Here is a 19,775-nt window from a genome sequence, read left to right as displayed (position 1 = left end):
TCATTAATTTGAAAAAATCGCGATCAAGTTCCGAAGTGGCAGCAGTGCGATGTTCGGTGTTCAGTTCGATGTACGGCTTCAACCATGGAGACTGCCTGAACAAGAGCACGCGGTGAACTGCTTTGACCGAGACCCCTTGCTGCATTAACCACTGGAGGTTCCGGTAGTGTAGCACATAACGCTTTTTGGGCTCCAAGTCCATGACGAGCTTTGGTTGATCTGAGCCAGGTGGACACTTGAATTCCGGAGCAGGCGAAAGGTCACAGAATGTATCCTGCAGCTTCTCGGGGAAGTCAAGGTCCACCTCGGCAAAAAACCCAAACTCGTCGCACTCTTTTTCGATGTCGTGGTATAAAGGATCAACCCACTCAAACTGTCCTGTTGGGAGTGGCTGCATCATGGAGTGCCCGTAAAGGTTGTTCACGTCAGTGTACATGATGTAGCTTGATGGTTGGGAGGGGTCGTAACCAGTGGCCATGTGGTGATTGTTGGCGTGTGCGAAGCGTTGCGACACTTGGACCATGCCGCCCCGGATAGCTCTCTCGATGAAAAGCATGATATCAACATCGAAGATAAGTGAAAGTTTAACTTTAGTCAGCAGGAGCATGGCCGACCATGCCAGTCCAGGAAGGCTGTAAAAATATACAGGGTCCAGGTTGTAAATGTTTATCGCAGTCGCCCGAAACGCCTGGAACACATCGCCAAGAAGCGTCACATCAAGCTTCAGGTATGCATCGTGGTAATCACCAAAAGTTCGGCAACCCAACTTGACCCACATAGACTGAGCATGCTTGTACTCCTCGTCGGTAATACCTGAACCTCTCAGCTGGCTGTAGAATTTATCCTGGGGAGGCAGCAACTCTTCTTCGAACTTGGAAGGGTCGGTGACGTATTCGTAGGGGTAGACCCCTTTACGTCTGATGAGTGCGACATCTAAGTTCGGGAAACTTGATGTGGTAATGGCTAGTTGGTCGTCTCTGAGCTTCCCAGCAAGAGCATCCAGGCTTGCCTGGAGGAACCTCAGAGAGTCGAGGAACCGAAGCTCGATGCTCCTGTTTTTTGAGTCGCCGGGGATCGGCACCCACTTGCTGACGCTAATATAACGCTCCTCGTTTTGTGCCAGGACATTGATTCTTGCATTGTCGTACCCTAGATGTGTGACCAAGTGATGAAAATCATATCCCGAGCCATTGTGAAAAAAGACCGGTATGAAGCGCGGGTCCCTGGCTCTTGAGTTACATCTGTTGCACCACGGGCCAATGTAGCTTCCGGTCCCATAATGGTCATGGTGGTGGACCTTTTTGTTATCGTCAGTGAAGACCGAGTTGCAAACAGGACAATTTAGAGCTATTTCGTGCTGATGCTTGTCTTTGGGAGACAGAGGCAGCATGGGCTTGGGGGCCAACAGCACCTTCCCTATCTTGATGGCTTCCTGTTGCATTCTCTCCAGGAAGTGTTTGACCGGGTCGGGATCGCGATACACATAGGGCTCGGAGGCAATATGTTGGTCTCGCCACACCACAACATAGGAGTAACTCGAGGCCTCGTGGATTTGGAAAGGAATGGTAGAGGATGTTTCGGGGTTGGGCTCGCAGTTAGACAGAGGTTGAAGAAAGGCCTCGAAGTCTGCTACAATAAAAGCAGGATGCTTCACCATAGCACTGTGCATGCGAAAGCACTCTACTGCACCAGGTTCGGGCAGGATAGTTCGTGCAGGCTTGTTGGTACCACAGTAGAGCATGTGGCGAGCTAGCTTCTCAGCAGCAATGTTGGGACCTCTGATGCGCCGGTAATCCTGCTGTTCTCGATTGCGAAATGTAGACAAGCACCTGCGACACACCTCGACGTGGTGACTATCACTGCTCCGTTGGCTCGAAACAAGCCGAGAGAGCGAGCGAATGAGGGTGTAATGGTGATGGGTTTCGTCCTTGATGAGCAAGAGGTTGATTTCTCGTGCCTCGTTGTTGTTGCTCACGTTGCTCACGCGGATGGGGTAGACCTCATGTTTGTTCTCGAGACCGTAAACATTGATGGCTAATTGCAGGCCCAACAAGTCACGAGCACGAACCTCAAACTTGCGAATATGCGAGACTTCTACAGGGTAGGCAATCCCCGCCATTGCATCCTCCAGTTCCAACTCATACTGCTTGTAGTGTGCAACACGGCGTGGACTCTTTTCCCAAGGTATAGGGTGCAATGCTGCCAGCACCGACCAGAGGAAGCATTTGGTGTCTTTGTTCTGAATATTGAGAATAGCTTTTTTTGCTTTAACCTCGGGTGGCAGGGCAATATAGCTAGACCCTGCCAGTGGCAGGAATTTGTTAAGTTTCAAACAAAGTTTGTGGGGGTCGCCACACAGCGAACCGCCCGAGCCTTCAGCCTGATGCTCCTCGTGCTTTGCCACAAGCTCCTCGACAAACTTGTCGTAGATGCTGTCGAGGTCAGTGACATCTGCCTGATGCAGTGTTTTTGCTTTTGTGGCATGGAAGAATTTATATATTTTATCAGACGGTTTCTTATACTTGCAGCATAGCACAGCATAGAATTTAGTGGAGTGTGTGGCCAATGCATCGTTGAGGATGGATATTATCTTAGCTCGCTCGCTCCCCAGAAAACTACGCACATCGCAGAAGCTGTCTGATGTTATGTCAAAGTCTTCTAATAAATGCTCAAACGCAAACCGGTCTGCTTTCTTCGCCAGCTTGACGCGTTTGGCAGGTGGCGATGCATCGAGAGAGGTTACTTCTACCTTTCGCTTGGAAGGTTGCGGTAGAGATGTTCCAGTGCTCTTGCAAGTAAGCTGGTGTCGCTTGAAGTTGGGAATAGAAATATTTTTTCCACACTTAGAGCACAGTTTGGTCGCACATATTTGTTTTCCCGGCACACAAGTACGACAGTGCCTTTGAAAATGTTTACTTGACACAGCAGTTTGGCACGTAGGGCAATTTTTTACAGAACGCATAATGCAGAGATTTTTTGGGGGTATGTTATTTAATATCCAATGCTGTGCAATGCAAAATATAATTGTTAACTTTTTTTTTAAAAAAAAATCTTTTTTTGAAATATTCTCTATGACCTTACTTAGGTTTTTCCGCCAAATTATATGCTTCTAGTCTCCTATACTTTGGTGGAGCCCGTTCAGGTTCTATCCCCCGCCATGTGGGTTCCTCTGCCAATCCAGCAAAGGTGAGAAATCAGCGCTGTGCTCCGGCTTTAGACAGCCAATAGAAATTTTGCTTACTTAAACCAATCAGAAAACACCACGTATAAATTATTAGCCAATCAAAATCTCTGTTATTTTAGCTATCATATAAAAAAATGCAAAATATCCCAGTTTCAATTCGATCCATTTATCTGAATCGAAGAAACCGACAATTCACATATCCCCATATCATTGTATGCTTGCCCTATTAGCACCTCTTTTGCTGTTGTGCTCAATTAGTTTTCACTAATTGGCGATTTTCTTGAAGAGGTCTAATAGAACAAGATACGGCGGTATGAGAAATATGCAAATTTAAAGATATTTTAGCGAATTACGCCGGCATAAGCTAAGTTCGTATTGCTAGAAGGCCTTCGTCGTTGCAAGTCACCTAACCCATTCACTGGCAAAAAAAATTAAAAATGTTGACGTACTGAAAAAAAAATAACTTGTTCCACTCAAGCATTCATCGAGTTCCAACATTTGTACAGAGATGGCTCTGTTGTTGTCGCTTATCAAATATATATATAATTTTGGAATATCTCTTAAACGGTACGAGATAGCCAAAATCTGTTTGCAGATTTGTAATGTACACTCAAAGATAAGTAAAAGTGTGAATACAACCTATGCTCGGAAATCCAAAATGGCGACCGGAAGTAGGTTCATCTCTTAAACGGTACGAGATAGCCAAAATCTGTTTGCAGATTTGTAATGTACACTCGAAGATAAGTAAAAGTGTGAATACAACCTATGCTCGGAAATCCAAAATGGCGACCGGAAGTAGGTTCATCTCTTAAACGGTACGAGATAGCCAAAATCTGTTTGCAGATTTGTAATGTACACTCGAAGATAAGTAAAAGTGTGAATACAACCTATGCTCGGAAATCCAAAATGGCGACCGGAAGTAGGTTTATCTCTTAAACGGTACGAGATAGCCAAAATCTGTTTGCAGATTTGTAATGTACACTTGAAAATAAGTAAAAGTGTGAATACAACCTATGCTCGGAAATCCAAAATGGCGACCGGAAGTAGGTTCATCTCTTAAACGGTACGAGATAGCCAAAATCTGTTTGCAGATTTGTAATGTACACTTGAAAATAAGTAAAAGTGTGAATACAACCTATGCTCGGAAATCCAAAATGGCGACCGGAAGTAGGTTCATCTCTTAAACAGTACGAGATAGCCAAAATCTGTTTGCATATTTGTAATGTACACTCGAAAATAAGTAAAAGTGTGAATACAACCTATGCTCGGAAATCCAAAATGGCGACCGGAAGTAGGTTCATCTCTTAAACGGTACGAGATAGCCAAAATCTGTTTGCAGATTTGTAATATACACTCGAAGATATGTAAAACTGTGAATACAACATATGTTCGGAAATTTACAGAGTTCATAGGAATTGTTATTTTATAGAACATTGTCAGCCATAAGGTTAATTCACCCTCTTCTCCTCAAATCGCATTACATACATGTGGAAGACAGAGGTAAAAAAAAATTAGGTTAAATTAACCTCTCTCCGAGAACTGACCCCGAGCGCCCATTTTTAGCGAGCGCTATTTCAGCGAGCGCCATTTCAGCGAGTGTTTTTGTAAAGCGAGTTGGCAACACTGCTTGTGAGGTTAACATACACCGTGAAAGGCTACGCCTCGCCCGAACACATGTACACTCACACACAAAAAAAAGCTAAAAAAATTATACACCGTGAAAGGCTACGCCGAGTTGGAAACACTGCTTGTGAGGTTAACATACACCATAAAAGGCTACGCCGAGTTGGCAACACTGCTTGTGAGGTTAACATACACCATAAAAGGCTACGCCGAGTTGGAAATACTGCTGGTGAGGTTAACATACACCGTAAAAAGCTACGCCTCGCCCAAACACATGTACACTCACACACAAAAAAAAAGCTAAAAAAATTATACACCGTGAAAGGCTACGCCGAGTTGGAAATACTGCTGGTGAGGTTAACATACACCATAAAAGGCTACGCCGAGTTGGCAACACTGCTTGTGAGGTTAACATACACCATAAAAGGCTTCAAAATATCAGTTGGTGAAATTTTCGGGGGGTGAGTTGGCAACACTGCGAGCCCCACATGATGATTCGAGCCCCAAATGAGGATTTAGAACCGGGCCACCTGTACTACTCCCCACCATTCACTCTTTTTTTTATCACTTTTACACTTTTCAATTCTTACATTTTTCTTTGTTTCTTATCAACTGGACGAACACAAATACCCATGCCTTACCCGGGACTCGAACCCAGAACCCCTGGCGTTGTAGCGCGCTCTGCTAACCACTTCGCCACGGAGGTCGACACCACTCGGCCACAGGGTCGGGCTACACACATACATACATATAGATGTATATACATACATACATATATATATACATACATATATATATATATATATATACATACATACATACATATACATACATACATATATATATATATATATATATATATATATATATATATATATATATATATATATATATATATATATATATATATATATATATATATATACTGCGACCAAGGTCTGGACTATGTCACTATGACACGTAGTCCTATGCTGTACAGAAAGGGAGAAGACTTATGATTCGGTAAACGCCGTGTATAAGTGGTTAGACACACCCACTTCTCGGCGCCTTCAAGGAAGCGACGTTGCCATGTCAAGCCCAGAAACACCATCATCTTCTTGGATTCAACTTATATCTGTAGGTCCAACCCCGATTAGCCTATCTGTGCACAAAGTGGACTTAGAACAAAAACTCGAACTCAAGCCATCATCATCTGTTTACAAATGATCACCTACAAAAAAAAGTGCCGGTACCAAAAATGTGTGGTTTTTATTTTTTCCCCTTTTCAAATTCCTTCCTGAGGCCATAAGACACGAAAGATGCTCAAAGAAAAAGAGAACTTCAGACAACCCTAGTTAGTAACGCAACAAGCAGCAAAATTCAGAGATTGACGATGAAGCTTGCCCGTCGTTTGAAAACAGTTCTTTCAGGACAGTGGCGGATCCAGAATAAAAGTTTCAAGGGAGTGGTCCTAGAAAGTAAGATCCTTTCCAGCAAAATTATTTTCTGTAGTCGCTTGTTCAAGGTCTCTCCCAATAGATCCTCAATGGTCTAAATTATATTTCAGTTATGTTGGTAAACTTTGTTTGAAGTACCTTTAACGAATCCTCCCAGCTATAGGGATGGTGCCGAAACGAGACGTTTTACTTTTGATGTGTCCACCTATTTTTGATAAAACCATATGCTTATTCGTGCAGGAGCAGTTTAACAAGACCTAAAGTTGAAATGATACACATTGTATTTATTCAATTTATCATTACTAGCTATTTACTTTATTGAAAATAGGTAAAAAAAATATGACTCTACTGAAGAGACTGCTTTTACGCACCTGCAGTAAGCTTTATTGATACTGTTATGTGTAAATGATTCTCAACATCCTCGTCTGCCACGATTAATTATTTGGCCAGCTCGCAACTTCAACCTAGTATACATGTCTGTGTGCATAATGCCATAAGAGTGCTATATTTTAGCTGACAAAATTTTCTTAATTGGCATACGCAAGGAAGGAGCTTGAGGCCCCATCGGCTCACCCCTAAATCCGCCTCTGTTTCAGGAGTCCTTAAGTATCACCAGGATGGACTATGGTCGCCATTTTGAAAATTCGTCCTATTTACATGGTGAACTAGAACAACAATCACATTGCTCTGACAGGGAAGTTCGATTGTCTGTTTTAAGTTCTTATTCGAGCTCCCTAAAACTTCGAAATACAAAGATATTCGAATCCGAGACCCCTGGTGTTGTAGCGCGATGTGCCGCAAGTTATGTGCAAGGCTCATTGTATATTCGTGAATTAAGCTTAATCAATTCCAAATTTACCATTCAAATCTCCTCCTTGCACGAGGAAAGCATACAATTACACAATACAGCAGACAGATGCATTTTAACTTAACCTGAAATATTTTGTCCACCTTTGTGCTAACCCCACCCCATCAAAATTCTCTGCTGACGTCACTCCAAAAAAAGGTCTGATGTTGTACAAAGATTTAAGACGCTTGTTCCTTTTATGAGAGATGACTGCATACATACGACTACAAAGTACTTAGAAAGCGCAAAATAAAACAAGTCGTAAAACGACAATAAAAGACTGCACTGAAGAAGGTGTTAAAAAAGAACTCCCAACAATAAAAGAAACAGTCGAACCGACAGTAAAAACTCCACCTATAGGTCACAAATTATCAAAAAGTAAATAGAGGAACTAACATAACCTTTGGATCTTGCACTGGGTAAAAATTCTGCGTCGAAATCACAGTGGAGCTGGAGCAGTACATACACATAAGATAGAAGGTTGAGATTCAAAAAAAAGTGTTACACGAAATTGTTATAGTTCCACATGCATTCTTTGACTGTTTTACTAAGCTCAGTTTCACAGTTTTCATAAAAAATTAAGATAAATATGCAGATTGCAGAAAATTTGGACCATTTGTATTGCGCGGGAAATTTTAGCTTGATTATTTGCGTTATTGCAGTGCACATAGCTGACTTTCTCGAATTGTAGCGCGTCTTGTTCTCGTGTCGATTTATAAACAGCCGTTTCATTCTCGTCTCTGTCTCGAAATGAAAGTCTCAGTTTCATCTCCAGTTTCAAAATACATAGCATAAGTAGTATAAACACCGCCTCGCAGTACAAACCTGTGCAATTTATAAAAATCATTTGTGCAAACTTTTCTTAATAACGATTTTCTGTTCGAAGTCTTGTTTCAATGCTACTAAACCTCGAAAAAATGGAATTTTATCCTGAATGTGTGGAACCATGCTACATATATGTGACCTATCTATAAATAACCGGGCACATATCAACTTAATATGTCCGAATACGTCGCATAGTAAAGTAAAAGTTTCCAGAATAATACATTATAGTTTACCAAAGTCTCGGTTAGATTTCGGTAGCATCGCTAGAATTGAAGAATAAATAGAAAACTGGGAAGCCACTTAGAAACAAGTAGCAGGTTCCAATTTAGAAAGCTAGATGGAGTTCGCTTGCGCTGACCACGTATAATCAAACATATACTTCCGGTATTTTATAAGTGCACCTGAGTCCGTTCTCTTCGTTACAACTAATGATATACAGAATCCAGCTGACTTTGCTGAAAGTTTACAGTAACAAGAACCTTGGAATGCTGAAAATTTTCACGAAGCATGGAAAGGAACAAAGTTGAGCCATCGACTTACCTACTGGCTTAAATTTTGACACATCTTCACCGCACCTATCCCTCTGGTACACTGAGTAACGATACTTGCAGAGAAGCCAAGGGCCGAAATAACCTTTCTCTGACACGGGACCTGGAAAGAAAGAAAAGAACATATTCAATGACAGAAGAGCAAGAGTTTTACCTCTAATGTACTGGGATCAAATATTCATTAAAGTGAGCCCGGTGTTATTTTCGGCCTCCAATAGCATAATAGCGCGGGGAACTTCAAGAGCATGGTCGTCTGATTGGCCTTTTCGAGCGACTGCTGTGACGCGTAGGAAAGGAAACTCTGCGTGTGACCAATCAAGTCTCGTAATTCCTCCAGTGACGCAACAGCTTAGTTGAAAGGGGAGGGTTCGCGCCCGAAACTAGAATGGTTCTGGTATAGCTCCTGTGAGTTTTTATTAAGTCGATTAATTCTATTTATTGTGCTCGCTTGATTTGAACTGCGCGTAAGACACCGCAGAACTTCCTGACAGAAACTCGACACATGATAGGCGGGCAGCTAGAAACAAATTTAGCAACTTGGAGACATATACTGAGAGCACTAAACCTGGCCTATCTAACGTACTCACATAAGCATATAATAGGAATAAACACGTGGGTAGGTTAGGCGGGTTGGGTTGGTGCTCTTACAGTATCGTGCACAGCAGATGATAAATACTTGACGTCAGAACAACCGATTTTGACATTTTACCTCCAATTTGCTAAAGAAGCGTATCTATTGATCATGATCGCAGCAGGAAGAACACTGCATACCTTCCTACACGACAAAGGCAAACTCTACATTACATCAGTGTAAACCTTGTAGCTATGTAGTCTATTGGAGTGATCATCCGGTGTAATAAAGAAGTTTAAATTAGGTTCATACTTTCATGAAGTTCTAGTCCTATGGTAAACAACATGTCATGGCATAGTCACATACCGAGAATACGTACAGCTCCTGTCGTAAGATTTTAAGTCATCTTCTAGCCAGGAGCAACACAAGGTCCTTTCAGAAGTGTTATTTCGGGGCTAAATTATATGTGATTTCTTCATGTAAATGTATAGCCAGTTCTAGGAGTTGAGTATATGTTATTTGAGTCTGCTGACCAAATTCTGGACTGCCAGTGTTGCCAACCAAGATGACACACAAACACACAGAGAAAAGAGAGAGAGAGAGAGAGAGAGAGAGAGAGAGAGAGAGAGAGAGAGAGAGAGAGAGAAAGGAGTTTGGGCAATGGGCGGAAAAGATAACATAAATGTTCTTTTCGTCGGTTTGGAGATTGCCTCATGGCATAAAATCGACACTGGATATTACGTTAACTGTTCCGCACGGCATTCACTGGATTCACACGTAGCCAACAAAATTCCCTCTCGCACACGAAAGCACACACACAGTCACCCAGGCGACCGAATCCCCACCGCCACGGGTCTATTATCCCTGGAAACTGTGGAATGCAGCGTACAAGCAGAGGACCAAAGTTATTCTCCTAACAAAACACGCTCAACGGCAAAGCGTCGGCGGTAATTAAAATGAGAAATTTCTGCCTGCATTTTAGTAGATTCGCCATCCAAGCCAACGCGAATATAAAAGGGGCCAGCAAAATCCTCTCTTTTTGATCCGTCGTGTGATTAACTCTGTGTTCATTACTCTTAATCCCGCGTGAACAACGGGGAAAAGGAAACACAAAGAGGAACAAAGATGAAATGAGGTTCAACAAAGCGAAAGAAATCAACGTAGGGGGTGGGAGCTGCAAGGTAGAGTGGAGTGTGAACTGAGAAATAGCCCAGTAATCAACAAGATTTAATTTCGAGGCGGAGACTTATTTTTTTACGTAGTGGTGTAAATATCTATCATCAACAAGTGATTATAACTGCAATGGACCATATTAGTGGTGACGTCAACAGCAGACAACTAAGCACGATTGAGTCCAAACAAAGATAACACGCGGTTTTGACCTATTCTGTAGCATTGTTTTTTTTTCATCGCAAGGGGTAGCTTTAAGAATTGTGACAGCAGTTATGAAACAAAATTGTGATATTTATCGTACATCCATATAAAGACAAATGAATGTTTTGAGAGGTGATATGATCAGCACCTCGCTCCGGCTGTCTTTACTATCAAAGGTTGCCCCCATTTATTAGAGGCTGGGCGAACCCCAGAGCAGTTCCACGCAGGGACATTACTTGCAGAATTCCCACTGCAATCACCCATTCTTGGAATCGAACCCGACCCTCCCTCGTCGCAATCAGACGCAATATCGTCTGAACCACCGCGGCAATCTTTCGCTCTCTCCCATGCGCTTAAATAGGATATACAAAGTATATCTTCTTCTTTGTAGCTAATCAGTGGTGCTTTATTCATTCAGCCTCCGAAACGTAGGTAAATCTCTTTTGAAAAATAACAGTGGTTAAAAGTCCAAAAACTAGAAAGTATATCTTATTTGCATACATGCCTGAAGTCGGCCTCCGTGAAGGAGTGGTTAGCACAGTGCACTACGGCCTTCAGGGGCCCCGGGTTCGACTCGCATCGGGCGCTCTTTTTGAGCGTCCCTTTATTAGTTTCATCATATCCTTATATTCGCGATTAGCCTAAAAGTGGCAGAAAAGCGAAGTGAAATAAACCCAATCAATCAATCAACATAGGTCTACATGCCTGATAGCATATTGATTGACTGATTTATTTATTGTTTTAAGTCCACTTTATGCACAGGAAGGCTAATCGGCACTGGACCTACAGTTTAAAGTGGGATCCGAGCCACCGTGCCATGTGTCTCCACCGGCTATCGAACCTGATGGCATATTCAGTTGATGCGAAGTGAAAACCGTTCCTCTTCAATTCATCCCTCTTTCCTCATTGATAGTTCGCTGCACTTTCTGACACTTGATGCAGTGCAGGTGTATCCAGTGTCAGGGTGGTGCAAGGCAATGACGTTCAACCAACTATACGGAAAGCGATGTTCAAGTTCAGAAAATTCAACACATGCCTCTCTGCTGATTTAAACGGTTATTTGATTAGTTAGCACTCACCACGTGACCATACACCACACATACCATACACCGACCCAGAACGTAGTGCAAACGGTGCAGACACCAAATACACTACTTGACTCCAAATCAACCTGGGCGTTGCACTGTGTAACCAACTAGACGCTTCGGTGCAAAGAGAGTCAAAAAGTGGAGCGAACTGGACGGGGCTAGTAAGACAACTAATGGTGCTGCCATCTACTGATGAAAGAACCAATCACTCTAGCTGCCGAGGAGGATTGACACAAAACATACTCTCCAAATTAGTTGGTAATATGAACAAAACCGACGAGAAAGAAGTTGGGGGCGAGGATCAAGAAAGAAGACGACCTCAAGAGGATAAGAAAAAAAGAAGGAAGAGGAGCAAGAAGATAGCTGGCTGTGGAGAAGATGAAGTAATCCCAGATACTCAGAAACTGTTACCTCCCTTCGTCACAGAACAAATATGAAAAGCGAAAGCATTATTGCTTTTCTCTGGTAAATTCAATCCAAACGAAAGCTCTCCAAGAAGACCAATACGTTTGATGAAGTGGAGAATGTTTTCGTGTTTGCTTAGCAACAAATCCTTCCTCATTGAGGGCTTTGGAAGACCGGAAAGCCCGATGAGTCGTTACCATCATCAAAGAGAAGATTCCTTGAACGTTCTTTTTATGGATAGGCCCCAGCTTACAAAGATGAATAAAACTTTTCTTGGAACAAATTACTTTTGTTTTTTTTTATTCTAGGGATTTACATTCATCTCCAGTCCTTCAGTTCAGTTAAAAAATAATAAAAATCAAACACTTTTCCATCTTGATCTGTTGTAATCAAGCAACCGCGAACGGTTATATTTACCTGAACTCCCTTTGGCGCTATCGAGGCTTCCTGTAAATGCGATAAAGTCGAAAGAAAGTAATAGAGAAAACAGGAAGAAAAATAGAGATTGCGAGAAATCGAAGGAGATAAAAAAAAGAAATAAAAAGTGTATGAAGGAGCGAGCGAAGGAAACAGAAGTAGGGGAAGAAAGTAAGGAAAATAGAGAAACAAAAGGAGAAAGAAAGGTACAAAGAAAGAGTGATAAATAGAAAGACCACCAAACCAAGATCCACCGGAAAATATGTTGTCAGCCCTTTGAGTCCCCAAAGGAAATTCTCTGGAGATGGCACAGGCATACAACAACAACAACAAATGCATGCATGTCTTTCACAAAGGCAACACTTTTCTAGTGGATCTGACATCTTTACAGTGTTCTCGCCACACGACGTCGAATCTGGCGACAACGATGGATCAATTGCAATTATTCAACACTGTCTTTGCTTCCATATAATGTCTGTATTCAAAATTTGGAATGTTATCTATACTGCTTTTCCGGATTCTCTGGAGTAGCGACGCGCAGAGGGGAAAGCTTGTGGGCGGGGCCAGACTAGGTGGGGAAGGGTGCCTGATGAAAGCAACGAAGTGCTGCGCGGTGTAACGGCCGTAAAGCAAAACGCTTTCTGCTGCCAATTTCTTCTTTTATTCTTAACAATGGCCAGTGTATTGTTTTACACAAATAACAAATAATATTGCACGTTTATTTGTCTTTTGATGCTACGAAGAACAGAAAAAAAATTAAAACAAATTTAAGCATACATTTTCAAAAAACATGCAAATAACCACAAACTATGAAACATCATGTTAAAAATGAGTTTTAAACAAGTATGAAAAACATGTTTCAAACACTTTGTTTTAAACATTTGTAAAGAAAATAAAGCCATGTGTTTTAAACTTTTCAAACAAGTTGTTCTCGAACACATTCAACACTATGAGGCGCTCTCCTGAATGCAGAGTTCCCATAGACTTGCGAGCTGACATGTTTACTACGGAACTACTGGACCGCGAATGAGCCCCTCCGCGAGTTCATTGGACGAGGCGCACACCCTTCAACATGCGCACAGAACGCGTTCACGTTCTCTTACTCCAGAGAATCCGGGAAAGGAATATATACATGTTGCGTTTGACGGCGCTCTAAAACGGTTTTTGTTTATCCTTATGCCCCGAACGAACGAATCTATGACAATTGCGATGAAGCCAATATCACCGACAATTGCGATTATTTTGACGGTGAAGGTCATTTTACAAATTAATGGTAGGACAATTGTGACGATCAGGACCTAACCTAGCAAAAGGCGCCACAGAACTAATAATGCTGTAGAAGGTTGGAACAACAAAGTAAATAGGTAGCTTGGAAGACCGCATCCAAAAATTCATCATGTTCTGACCTGCCTCAAGAGCCAAGCAGAAGACGACACCAACATCAAGTACATGCGGATGGAACTTAAACTAGGTCAGAAAAGGAAGAAGCGTGATATTAAAATGGTCGAGAGAATTGGGAAGTGTGTTCACATGTGAGGAAACGGGTGATTTCAAAAGGTGTCTGTTGGTTCTGGCTCATGTTCAAAAACTTGATTGAATCAAATTCCCAGCCGAAAATATCAATATTTCACATAATTCTTTTGTAAGAGGTATTGTACGGGGAGTTAAGCCACCGATTAATTTGATAGAAGATTTAAAATGTCAACGCAATTGTCCACCCGCCTCTTCACTTCTAACTTGTTCATCGCAATTGTCCGGCTACCGAACGAACATCGGCACTAGTGCATGGGACCACTTTCGCTCGCTCGTACTCGTTCCAGTCTCCCACCCTCGAGCGTTTACAATGGAATATCATTTTCATGTGACAAAATCGTATTACACATATAAGTATGTAAATTATCTGCCTTGGTAGTTTCAGCTCACAATCATTTTTTTTTTCATTTTCATATATCACTGTATGTTGGTAAGATAGACAGACTAAACAACAAACAACAATTTAACATGAATATGATGACTATGTTTACTAGGGATGGCGGATCCGAAATCCGGATCTGGTTGGTTCCGGATCCTAAAATTTTTCGGATCCGGATCCGCGAATCCGAATTTTCAGATCCGGATCCGGATCCGGTACTTTCGGATCCGGATCCGTTTTGCCATCCCACATGCACTTCTTTGGAAAGTAAGAATGTGTTTATAACATATTGTTACCTGCTAATACACGCACACACACACACACACACACACACATATATATATATATAATATACATACATACACACATATATATAGTGTGTGCGCGATTTGTAATTAATTAATACACTTACAAGGGAGTTCTAAGTCTCCCCCTCCGATTTCCATGAAACTTGGCAGGTGTATGGAGAGGCCCAAAGGAAGAAATACGTGTTTTTGTGTTTCAGCTAAAAAAAACTGTTTTAGGGGACAAAACCCTCCTCAAAAGTCAAAATGAAGACAAATTGAAGTGAGGATCTGACCCCTGTTTCCCCCTCCGATTTCCATGATACTTGGCAGGTGTGTGTATAAACGGGCCCAAAGGAAGAAATACGTGTTTTTTTTTTGTTTCGGCTAAAAAACTGTTTTAGGGGGGACCCCCCCCCTCAAATGTCAAGGTTTTTCGGATCTGGATCCGTTTGGCCATCCCTAATGTTTACTTATGTTTCTCAATTTCACTCCGTATTTCACTTCACGATCAACATTTAAGGGCCCACTACCAGAAACAAATGACAGTTATGCGTGTACTACTGGGCTTCGAGTGCATACGGCGCATTTTGCATGTTCCATTGTTATTCGCTCGAGCAATTCCGTACGCTATCTAGCGTTGTCCGTGAGAACTATTTGGCGCTCGAGCGAAATACTCTCTCAACAGCAGATCTTTTCCCGATCGAATTTGCCGCTTTTCATGAATGAGGGAACACTGTCGCATACAATATTAACGAGGTAACGTCATGTAGGATTTATGAATTCGGCCCCCCTTTTTTTAATTTAAATTGCAAACATCACTAGACACCCCTCCCCCAACACCTGTCAGCTAACCTTTTCCCTGTGGAAGTTGATCATTAACACATTACTTGCGCTTACAGTGATTCATTGCGTCATTGCGACAAATGCAGACGGGTGATCAGCGTGTTAACTTCCGTGCAACCAGCCTTTACAAAAAAATGTCCACAAAAAAAAGGGGGGAGTGAAAAATAGCTACTCGGGTGTCTGGCGTTACAAAAATGAACGGTTTGTCGAGGCCGTATCTCTTCTTGCCTCGCCCATGAATCACGCCTCTGCATCATGGCCCTAACGTGGTGAAAGATGGACCGAAAGGTGAGGGATTTCCCGCGTTAAAAATGAGATAAAGCACGCTGGTAATAATGGCTGAAACAGGGGCACACTCTCCTGTTCTTGATTTTAGTGTGGCACGTGCATAAGAGCTTGTGTCCTTTGCTTCATAGCTATATTCACACCGGGAATGGGTTTTTAAATCGTTGGATTCATTGGTTAAGTATAAAGTTTAAGTCCACTTTATGCACAGATAGGCTAATCGAGACTGGACCTACAGTTTGAAGTGGTGGAGGCTACAATCGTTGGAATAACAGAAGGAAGAAGTAAGATATACCCTTCAAAAAGAGTGCTCACCGATGTCGTGATGGGAACGTCGTCACCTTGTAATCAAGGGGTTCCGTTGGAGGCACAAGTGTTTCGGATCCCACTTTTAACTGTAGGTCCAGTCTAGATTAGCGTTACTGTGCACAAAGTGGACTCACTGATAATTACTATGACTGTGTGAAATATATAATTTTACACTGACATTCATTATTCATGGGGAGTCTCCCCCATGGTGTAGTAGTAACGTAATCAAGACGCTCCTGGGGTGTAAGGGGTGTTCCTTCCACGTAGTAAACCCTGGACTGCAGACTAACGAGGCTCTGGCGACTGGCCCCATGGCCAGTATAATTTTGTTTGTATTGTCCTGTGTTTTGTCCTTATTTGTGCCGAGTGATCCTTTACAGCCTCAGCTTTTAACGAAAGTCAGAAGATTTTAATATTTTAGTTCTGCAACGTTAGAGTTGTTATGTGTAACGATAAGAGGCTGGACCCCGTATAATGTGACGGGTGCAAAATAGCCTTAGTGCTGACGCACCCAAAATTTTAAATTCAAATCAAATCAAATCAAGACGCCCCTGGTGCGATACGCGGTGGAGGCACATAGTGGTTCGGATCCCACTTTAAACAGTAGTTCCAATGCATAAAGTGGACCTAAAACATAATCAATCAATTTTTGATTTGGCGGGGAGGGGGGGGGCGTCGCCATTACTACCGACCCTCTCCGGACGCGTGTGCTCGCGCTGTAACGTGACAAATGAAGAATCGCAGTTTCTGAACACTTCATGCAGTTACACCCCGAGGCACGTATGCAAGGTCATCACTGCGGGATGCCTCGACAACGAAGCTCTGAAGGACGAAAGTGGCCAGAAGTGAGGAAAGGGGCGAGAGTGAAGCAGGCACAGGTGAGCTGAAGGTAAAGACAAGGCGTAGATGTTCTTGACAACAATATGCAGTGACGTCTAAATTTATTTTCAGATGTCGACAGTCCCTCACGCTATTTTCAATCAAATAATAAAATGTCTAATTGTAATGTAGCCGACGGAAAGACTCAGTTTCTACAGTACACTGTTAGAAGTTATCGTCAAATTTACAATATTCCGCCATAAATAGACTGCCTGATAATATTTTTTCGATGGGTGTCACGCATCCTCTCTTCACTTCTCTGCGATGTGGCTAGAACGAGACGTCAGTAGGGCGTCGATAACCGCTTGGAATATTATAATATACCCCACACACACCAATACCACTACACATTATATTTCACAATAATTAACATAACCGTTACACAATTTAAATAATGATATCTTCACCGTGAACTTCTGTAAATATGCAAGATGCCAGAACTCTTTTTTCTTAGGCCGCTTTTCTGTCTTGGATTAAACGCGACGACGAGGACGAATGAATGACGAATCGATGAAGTTAGTAATGGGAAAAACACAATGATAAATGATACATTCATGCCTGGCCAAGGTTCCAACCTGGGAGCACGTTATGAAGACCACTCACTCCTCTATGGAAGTCGGCGGTACGTAAGTTTTCAAAATACGGCACCCTTTAGTTCTTGGTGATTTATTGCTCTGCCCTGGAACAGAAAGAAGCGGCCCCCTCGATGGCGTAGTGGTAACGCTGTCGAACTGTAATCAAGGAAACCTGGGTTCGTTCTCCAGTGGAGGTACCTTGTACAGCCAACGGCAAAATAATAGTAGGCAAATTATCCATCGCTATTTTATTTTTTTCTATTCTACATCCTGTGTTGTTTTAAAGAATGGGAATCTGTTGATGCGAAGCAGATGTTCTCTCCTTATTGGCGTTTTCTTTCAATTCATGATTATCGTATTGTGGAAAATAGACTGGAGGAAAATGGTGATGGACAACTTGCGTGCCATTTCTTTTGCCGTTGGTTGTTCAGCGGTTCGGTAGACTGTAGGCCCAGCCATGCTGTTGTGTTTCTTGTTCGAAAGAGAGAGCACAAGTTGTACCTAGTCATATAAATTCTGCGGTGGAGGTACATAGTGCCACTTCAGTTCAGTTCCGATTAGCCTTACTGTGCATAAAGTGGACTTAAAACACCAAATCAATCTATCAATCAATCATATAAATTCTGTTACAAAGTTTAGACAGGGATGGCAACACTGGTTGGCAAGGTAACCCCGCAATGTTGGATCAAACAACAACCAGTATCATTGTGTGTTTGGCTGCGGTAGCGGAAAGGTGAATTTCACTGCGAGTCGAATGGAGTGGGGTGTATACGAGAACCGTGTGGGCAGTAATCGCACTGCACAAAGTTGGCAAATCGCCATCGGACATACTCAACACCCTGAAAAAGCTGAATATCAGCAGGATGTTCGTGCATCGGACCATCAACAGATACTGTGACACGGGGACAATTGAGGACCGACCCAGGAAAGGTAGACCTCGCAGTGTGAGGAGCCAGAAGCTCGTGAAAGCAGTTGCGGTATTACCACATTCTGCAACACAGATTGAATTTCACTCAAATAACCGCCAACTAGAGTGTACAAACTACAGCAATTCCCCAAATGCAGGTTAACCAAACATTCAAGTGAATCCAAAAGCTCATAATCCACATCCCACGCGAGTTTTGCCCACCCTGAGAACATATAACACAAGAACCGGCCCCCCCAGGTTTGTTGCTATGCGCTGTCGGAGTGCAAACGGACGAACGCATGTAGGAGGAGAGAAGCTACGCTGATGTGACAGCCATAAACAGGAAATTAGCATTCGTTAGCCGAGGCTAAAGGGGCTAGTGTTTGCTTCGCCAAATACGCCTTCTTCCGCCTACACGTTTGCACAAAAACGATACCATAAAGCATACTCAAACAAAGTAAACAAGAACGGAAAGGAGCGTTTACAAACAATACCGAACGGAGAATCTTGTGTATCTTCCTTTCTCAGCCCCTCTGTCTGTTTGGGAACAACTTGTCCTCCATTGAAAAGGATGTCAATTAAGAGGATTGTAGTAAGTTTACGGATGGTTTGTAAAGAGGATTGGGGGTGAGGAGTGTTTTCAGTCAGAAGATATAATGTCCACAAGGAGGCATTATCGTGCCTTAATAAGTTTGGTTGCAGTATTGATATCAACTTCAACTTTGCTCAAATGATAATATGGATCAGTACGCCAAGAGTGTAAGCTCAAAAGCTATACATTTTCAGCGGTTAGCGTGGTTGCAAACTAATGACTGGCAATTGCTCGGTCGCTCCTAAACAACAAACTGTATTTTGAAGGTTTATTGTTTCAAAATTGTAACACAAGGTATGTTGTAACACTCCTGCGAGTTTCTTTAAGCTTGTAAAAAAAGAGAGAGGAAAAAACATATACGCTCCCAGTATATCTGGAGCAAGCGAACGAAAACAAGTCTCTGAGCTAGTAGTGACGCGAGACGGCTCCACCAACGAGCACGTCAGAGGGAATGGGTTTGCGTGGAGGGGGAAAGCGACTGCAGTCCCCAGCCTTCGCTGCAGCGTGTATTGTTTTGCTCTCCCCACTCGATTTCCGCCCCTTCTCTGCCACTGTGCGCGGCCTTGCTACAGAGATAACCGAGACAGAGTATAGTCAAGACTACTTTGAAAATGTTTAAAATAGTGCAATATGCCGTTCAGATGTCTTGTGTATGTATATATGAGTGTAAAATGTATCTATGTGCGTGGACACACACACACACAGAGCGATAGAGAGAGAGAGAGAGAGAGAGAGAGAGAGAGAGAGAGAGAGAGAGAGAGAGAGAGAGAGAGAGAGAGAGAGAGAGAGAGAGAGAGAGGGGGGGGGGGTAGGGCGAATTGAGACAATTATACATATCCTGGTAAGGCTGCCACATTGTAATCAAGGG

General features: G+C 42.6%; 1 protein-coding gene across 1 annotated transcript in view; it reads right to left on the bottom strand.

Moving 5' to 3' along the window:
* Positions 1 to 19,775, bottom strand: part of LOC145985370 (uncharacterized) — a 244,184-nt gene that overhangs the window by 80,185 nt on the left and 144,224 nt on the right. The window contains exon 2 of the mRNA XM_083119317.1: positions 8,456 to 8,566. Within this exon, the coding sequence (XP_082975443.1) occupies positions 8,456 to 8,566 (111 nt within the window). The remainder of the gene's footprint in view (positions 1 to 8,455; positions 8,567 to 19,775) is intronic.

This window comes from Lepisma saccharinum, chromosome 3, assembly GCF_977018435.1.
Source record: "Lepisma saccharinum chromosome 3, izLepSacc3.1, whole genome shotgun sequence".
Lineage (NCBI taxonomy): Eukaryota > Metazoa > Arthropoda > Insecta > Zygentoma > Lepismatidae > Lepisma > Lepisma saccharinum.
Note: the sequence above shows the minus strand (reverse complement) of the source record. Positions and strands in the feature narration are given on the sequence as shown.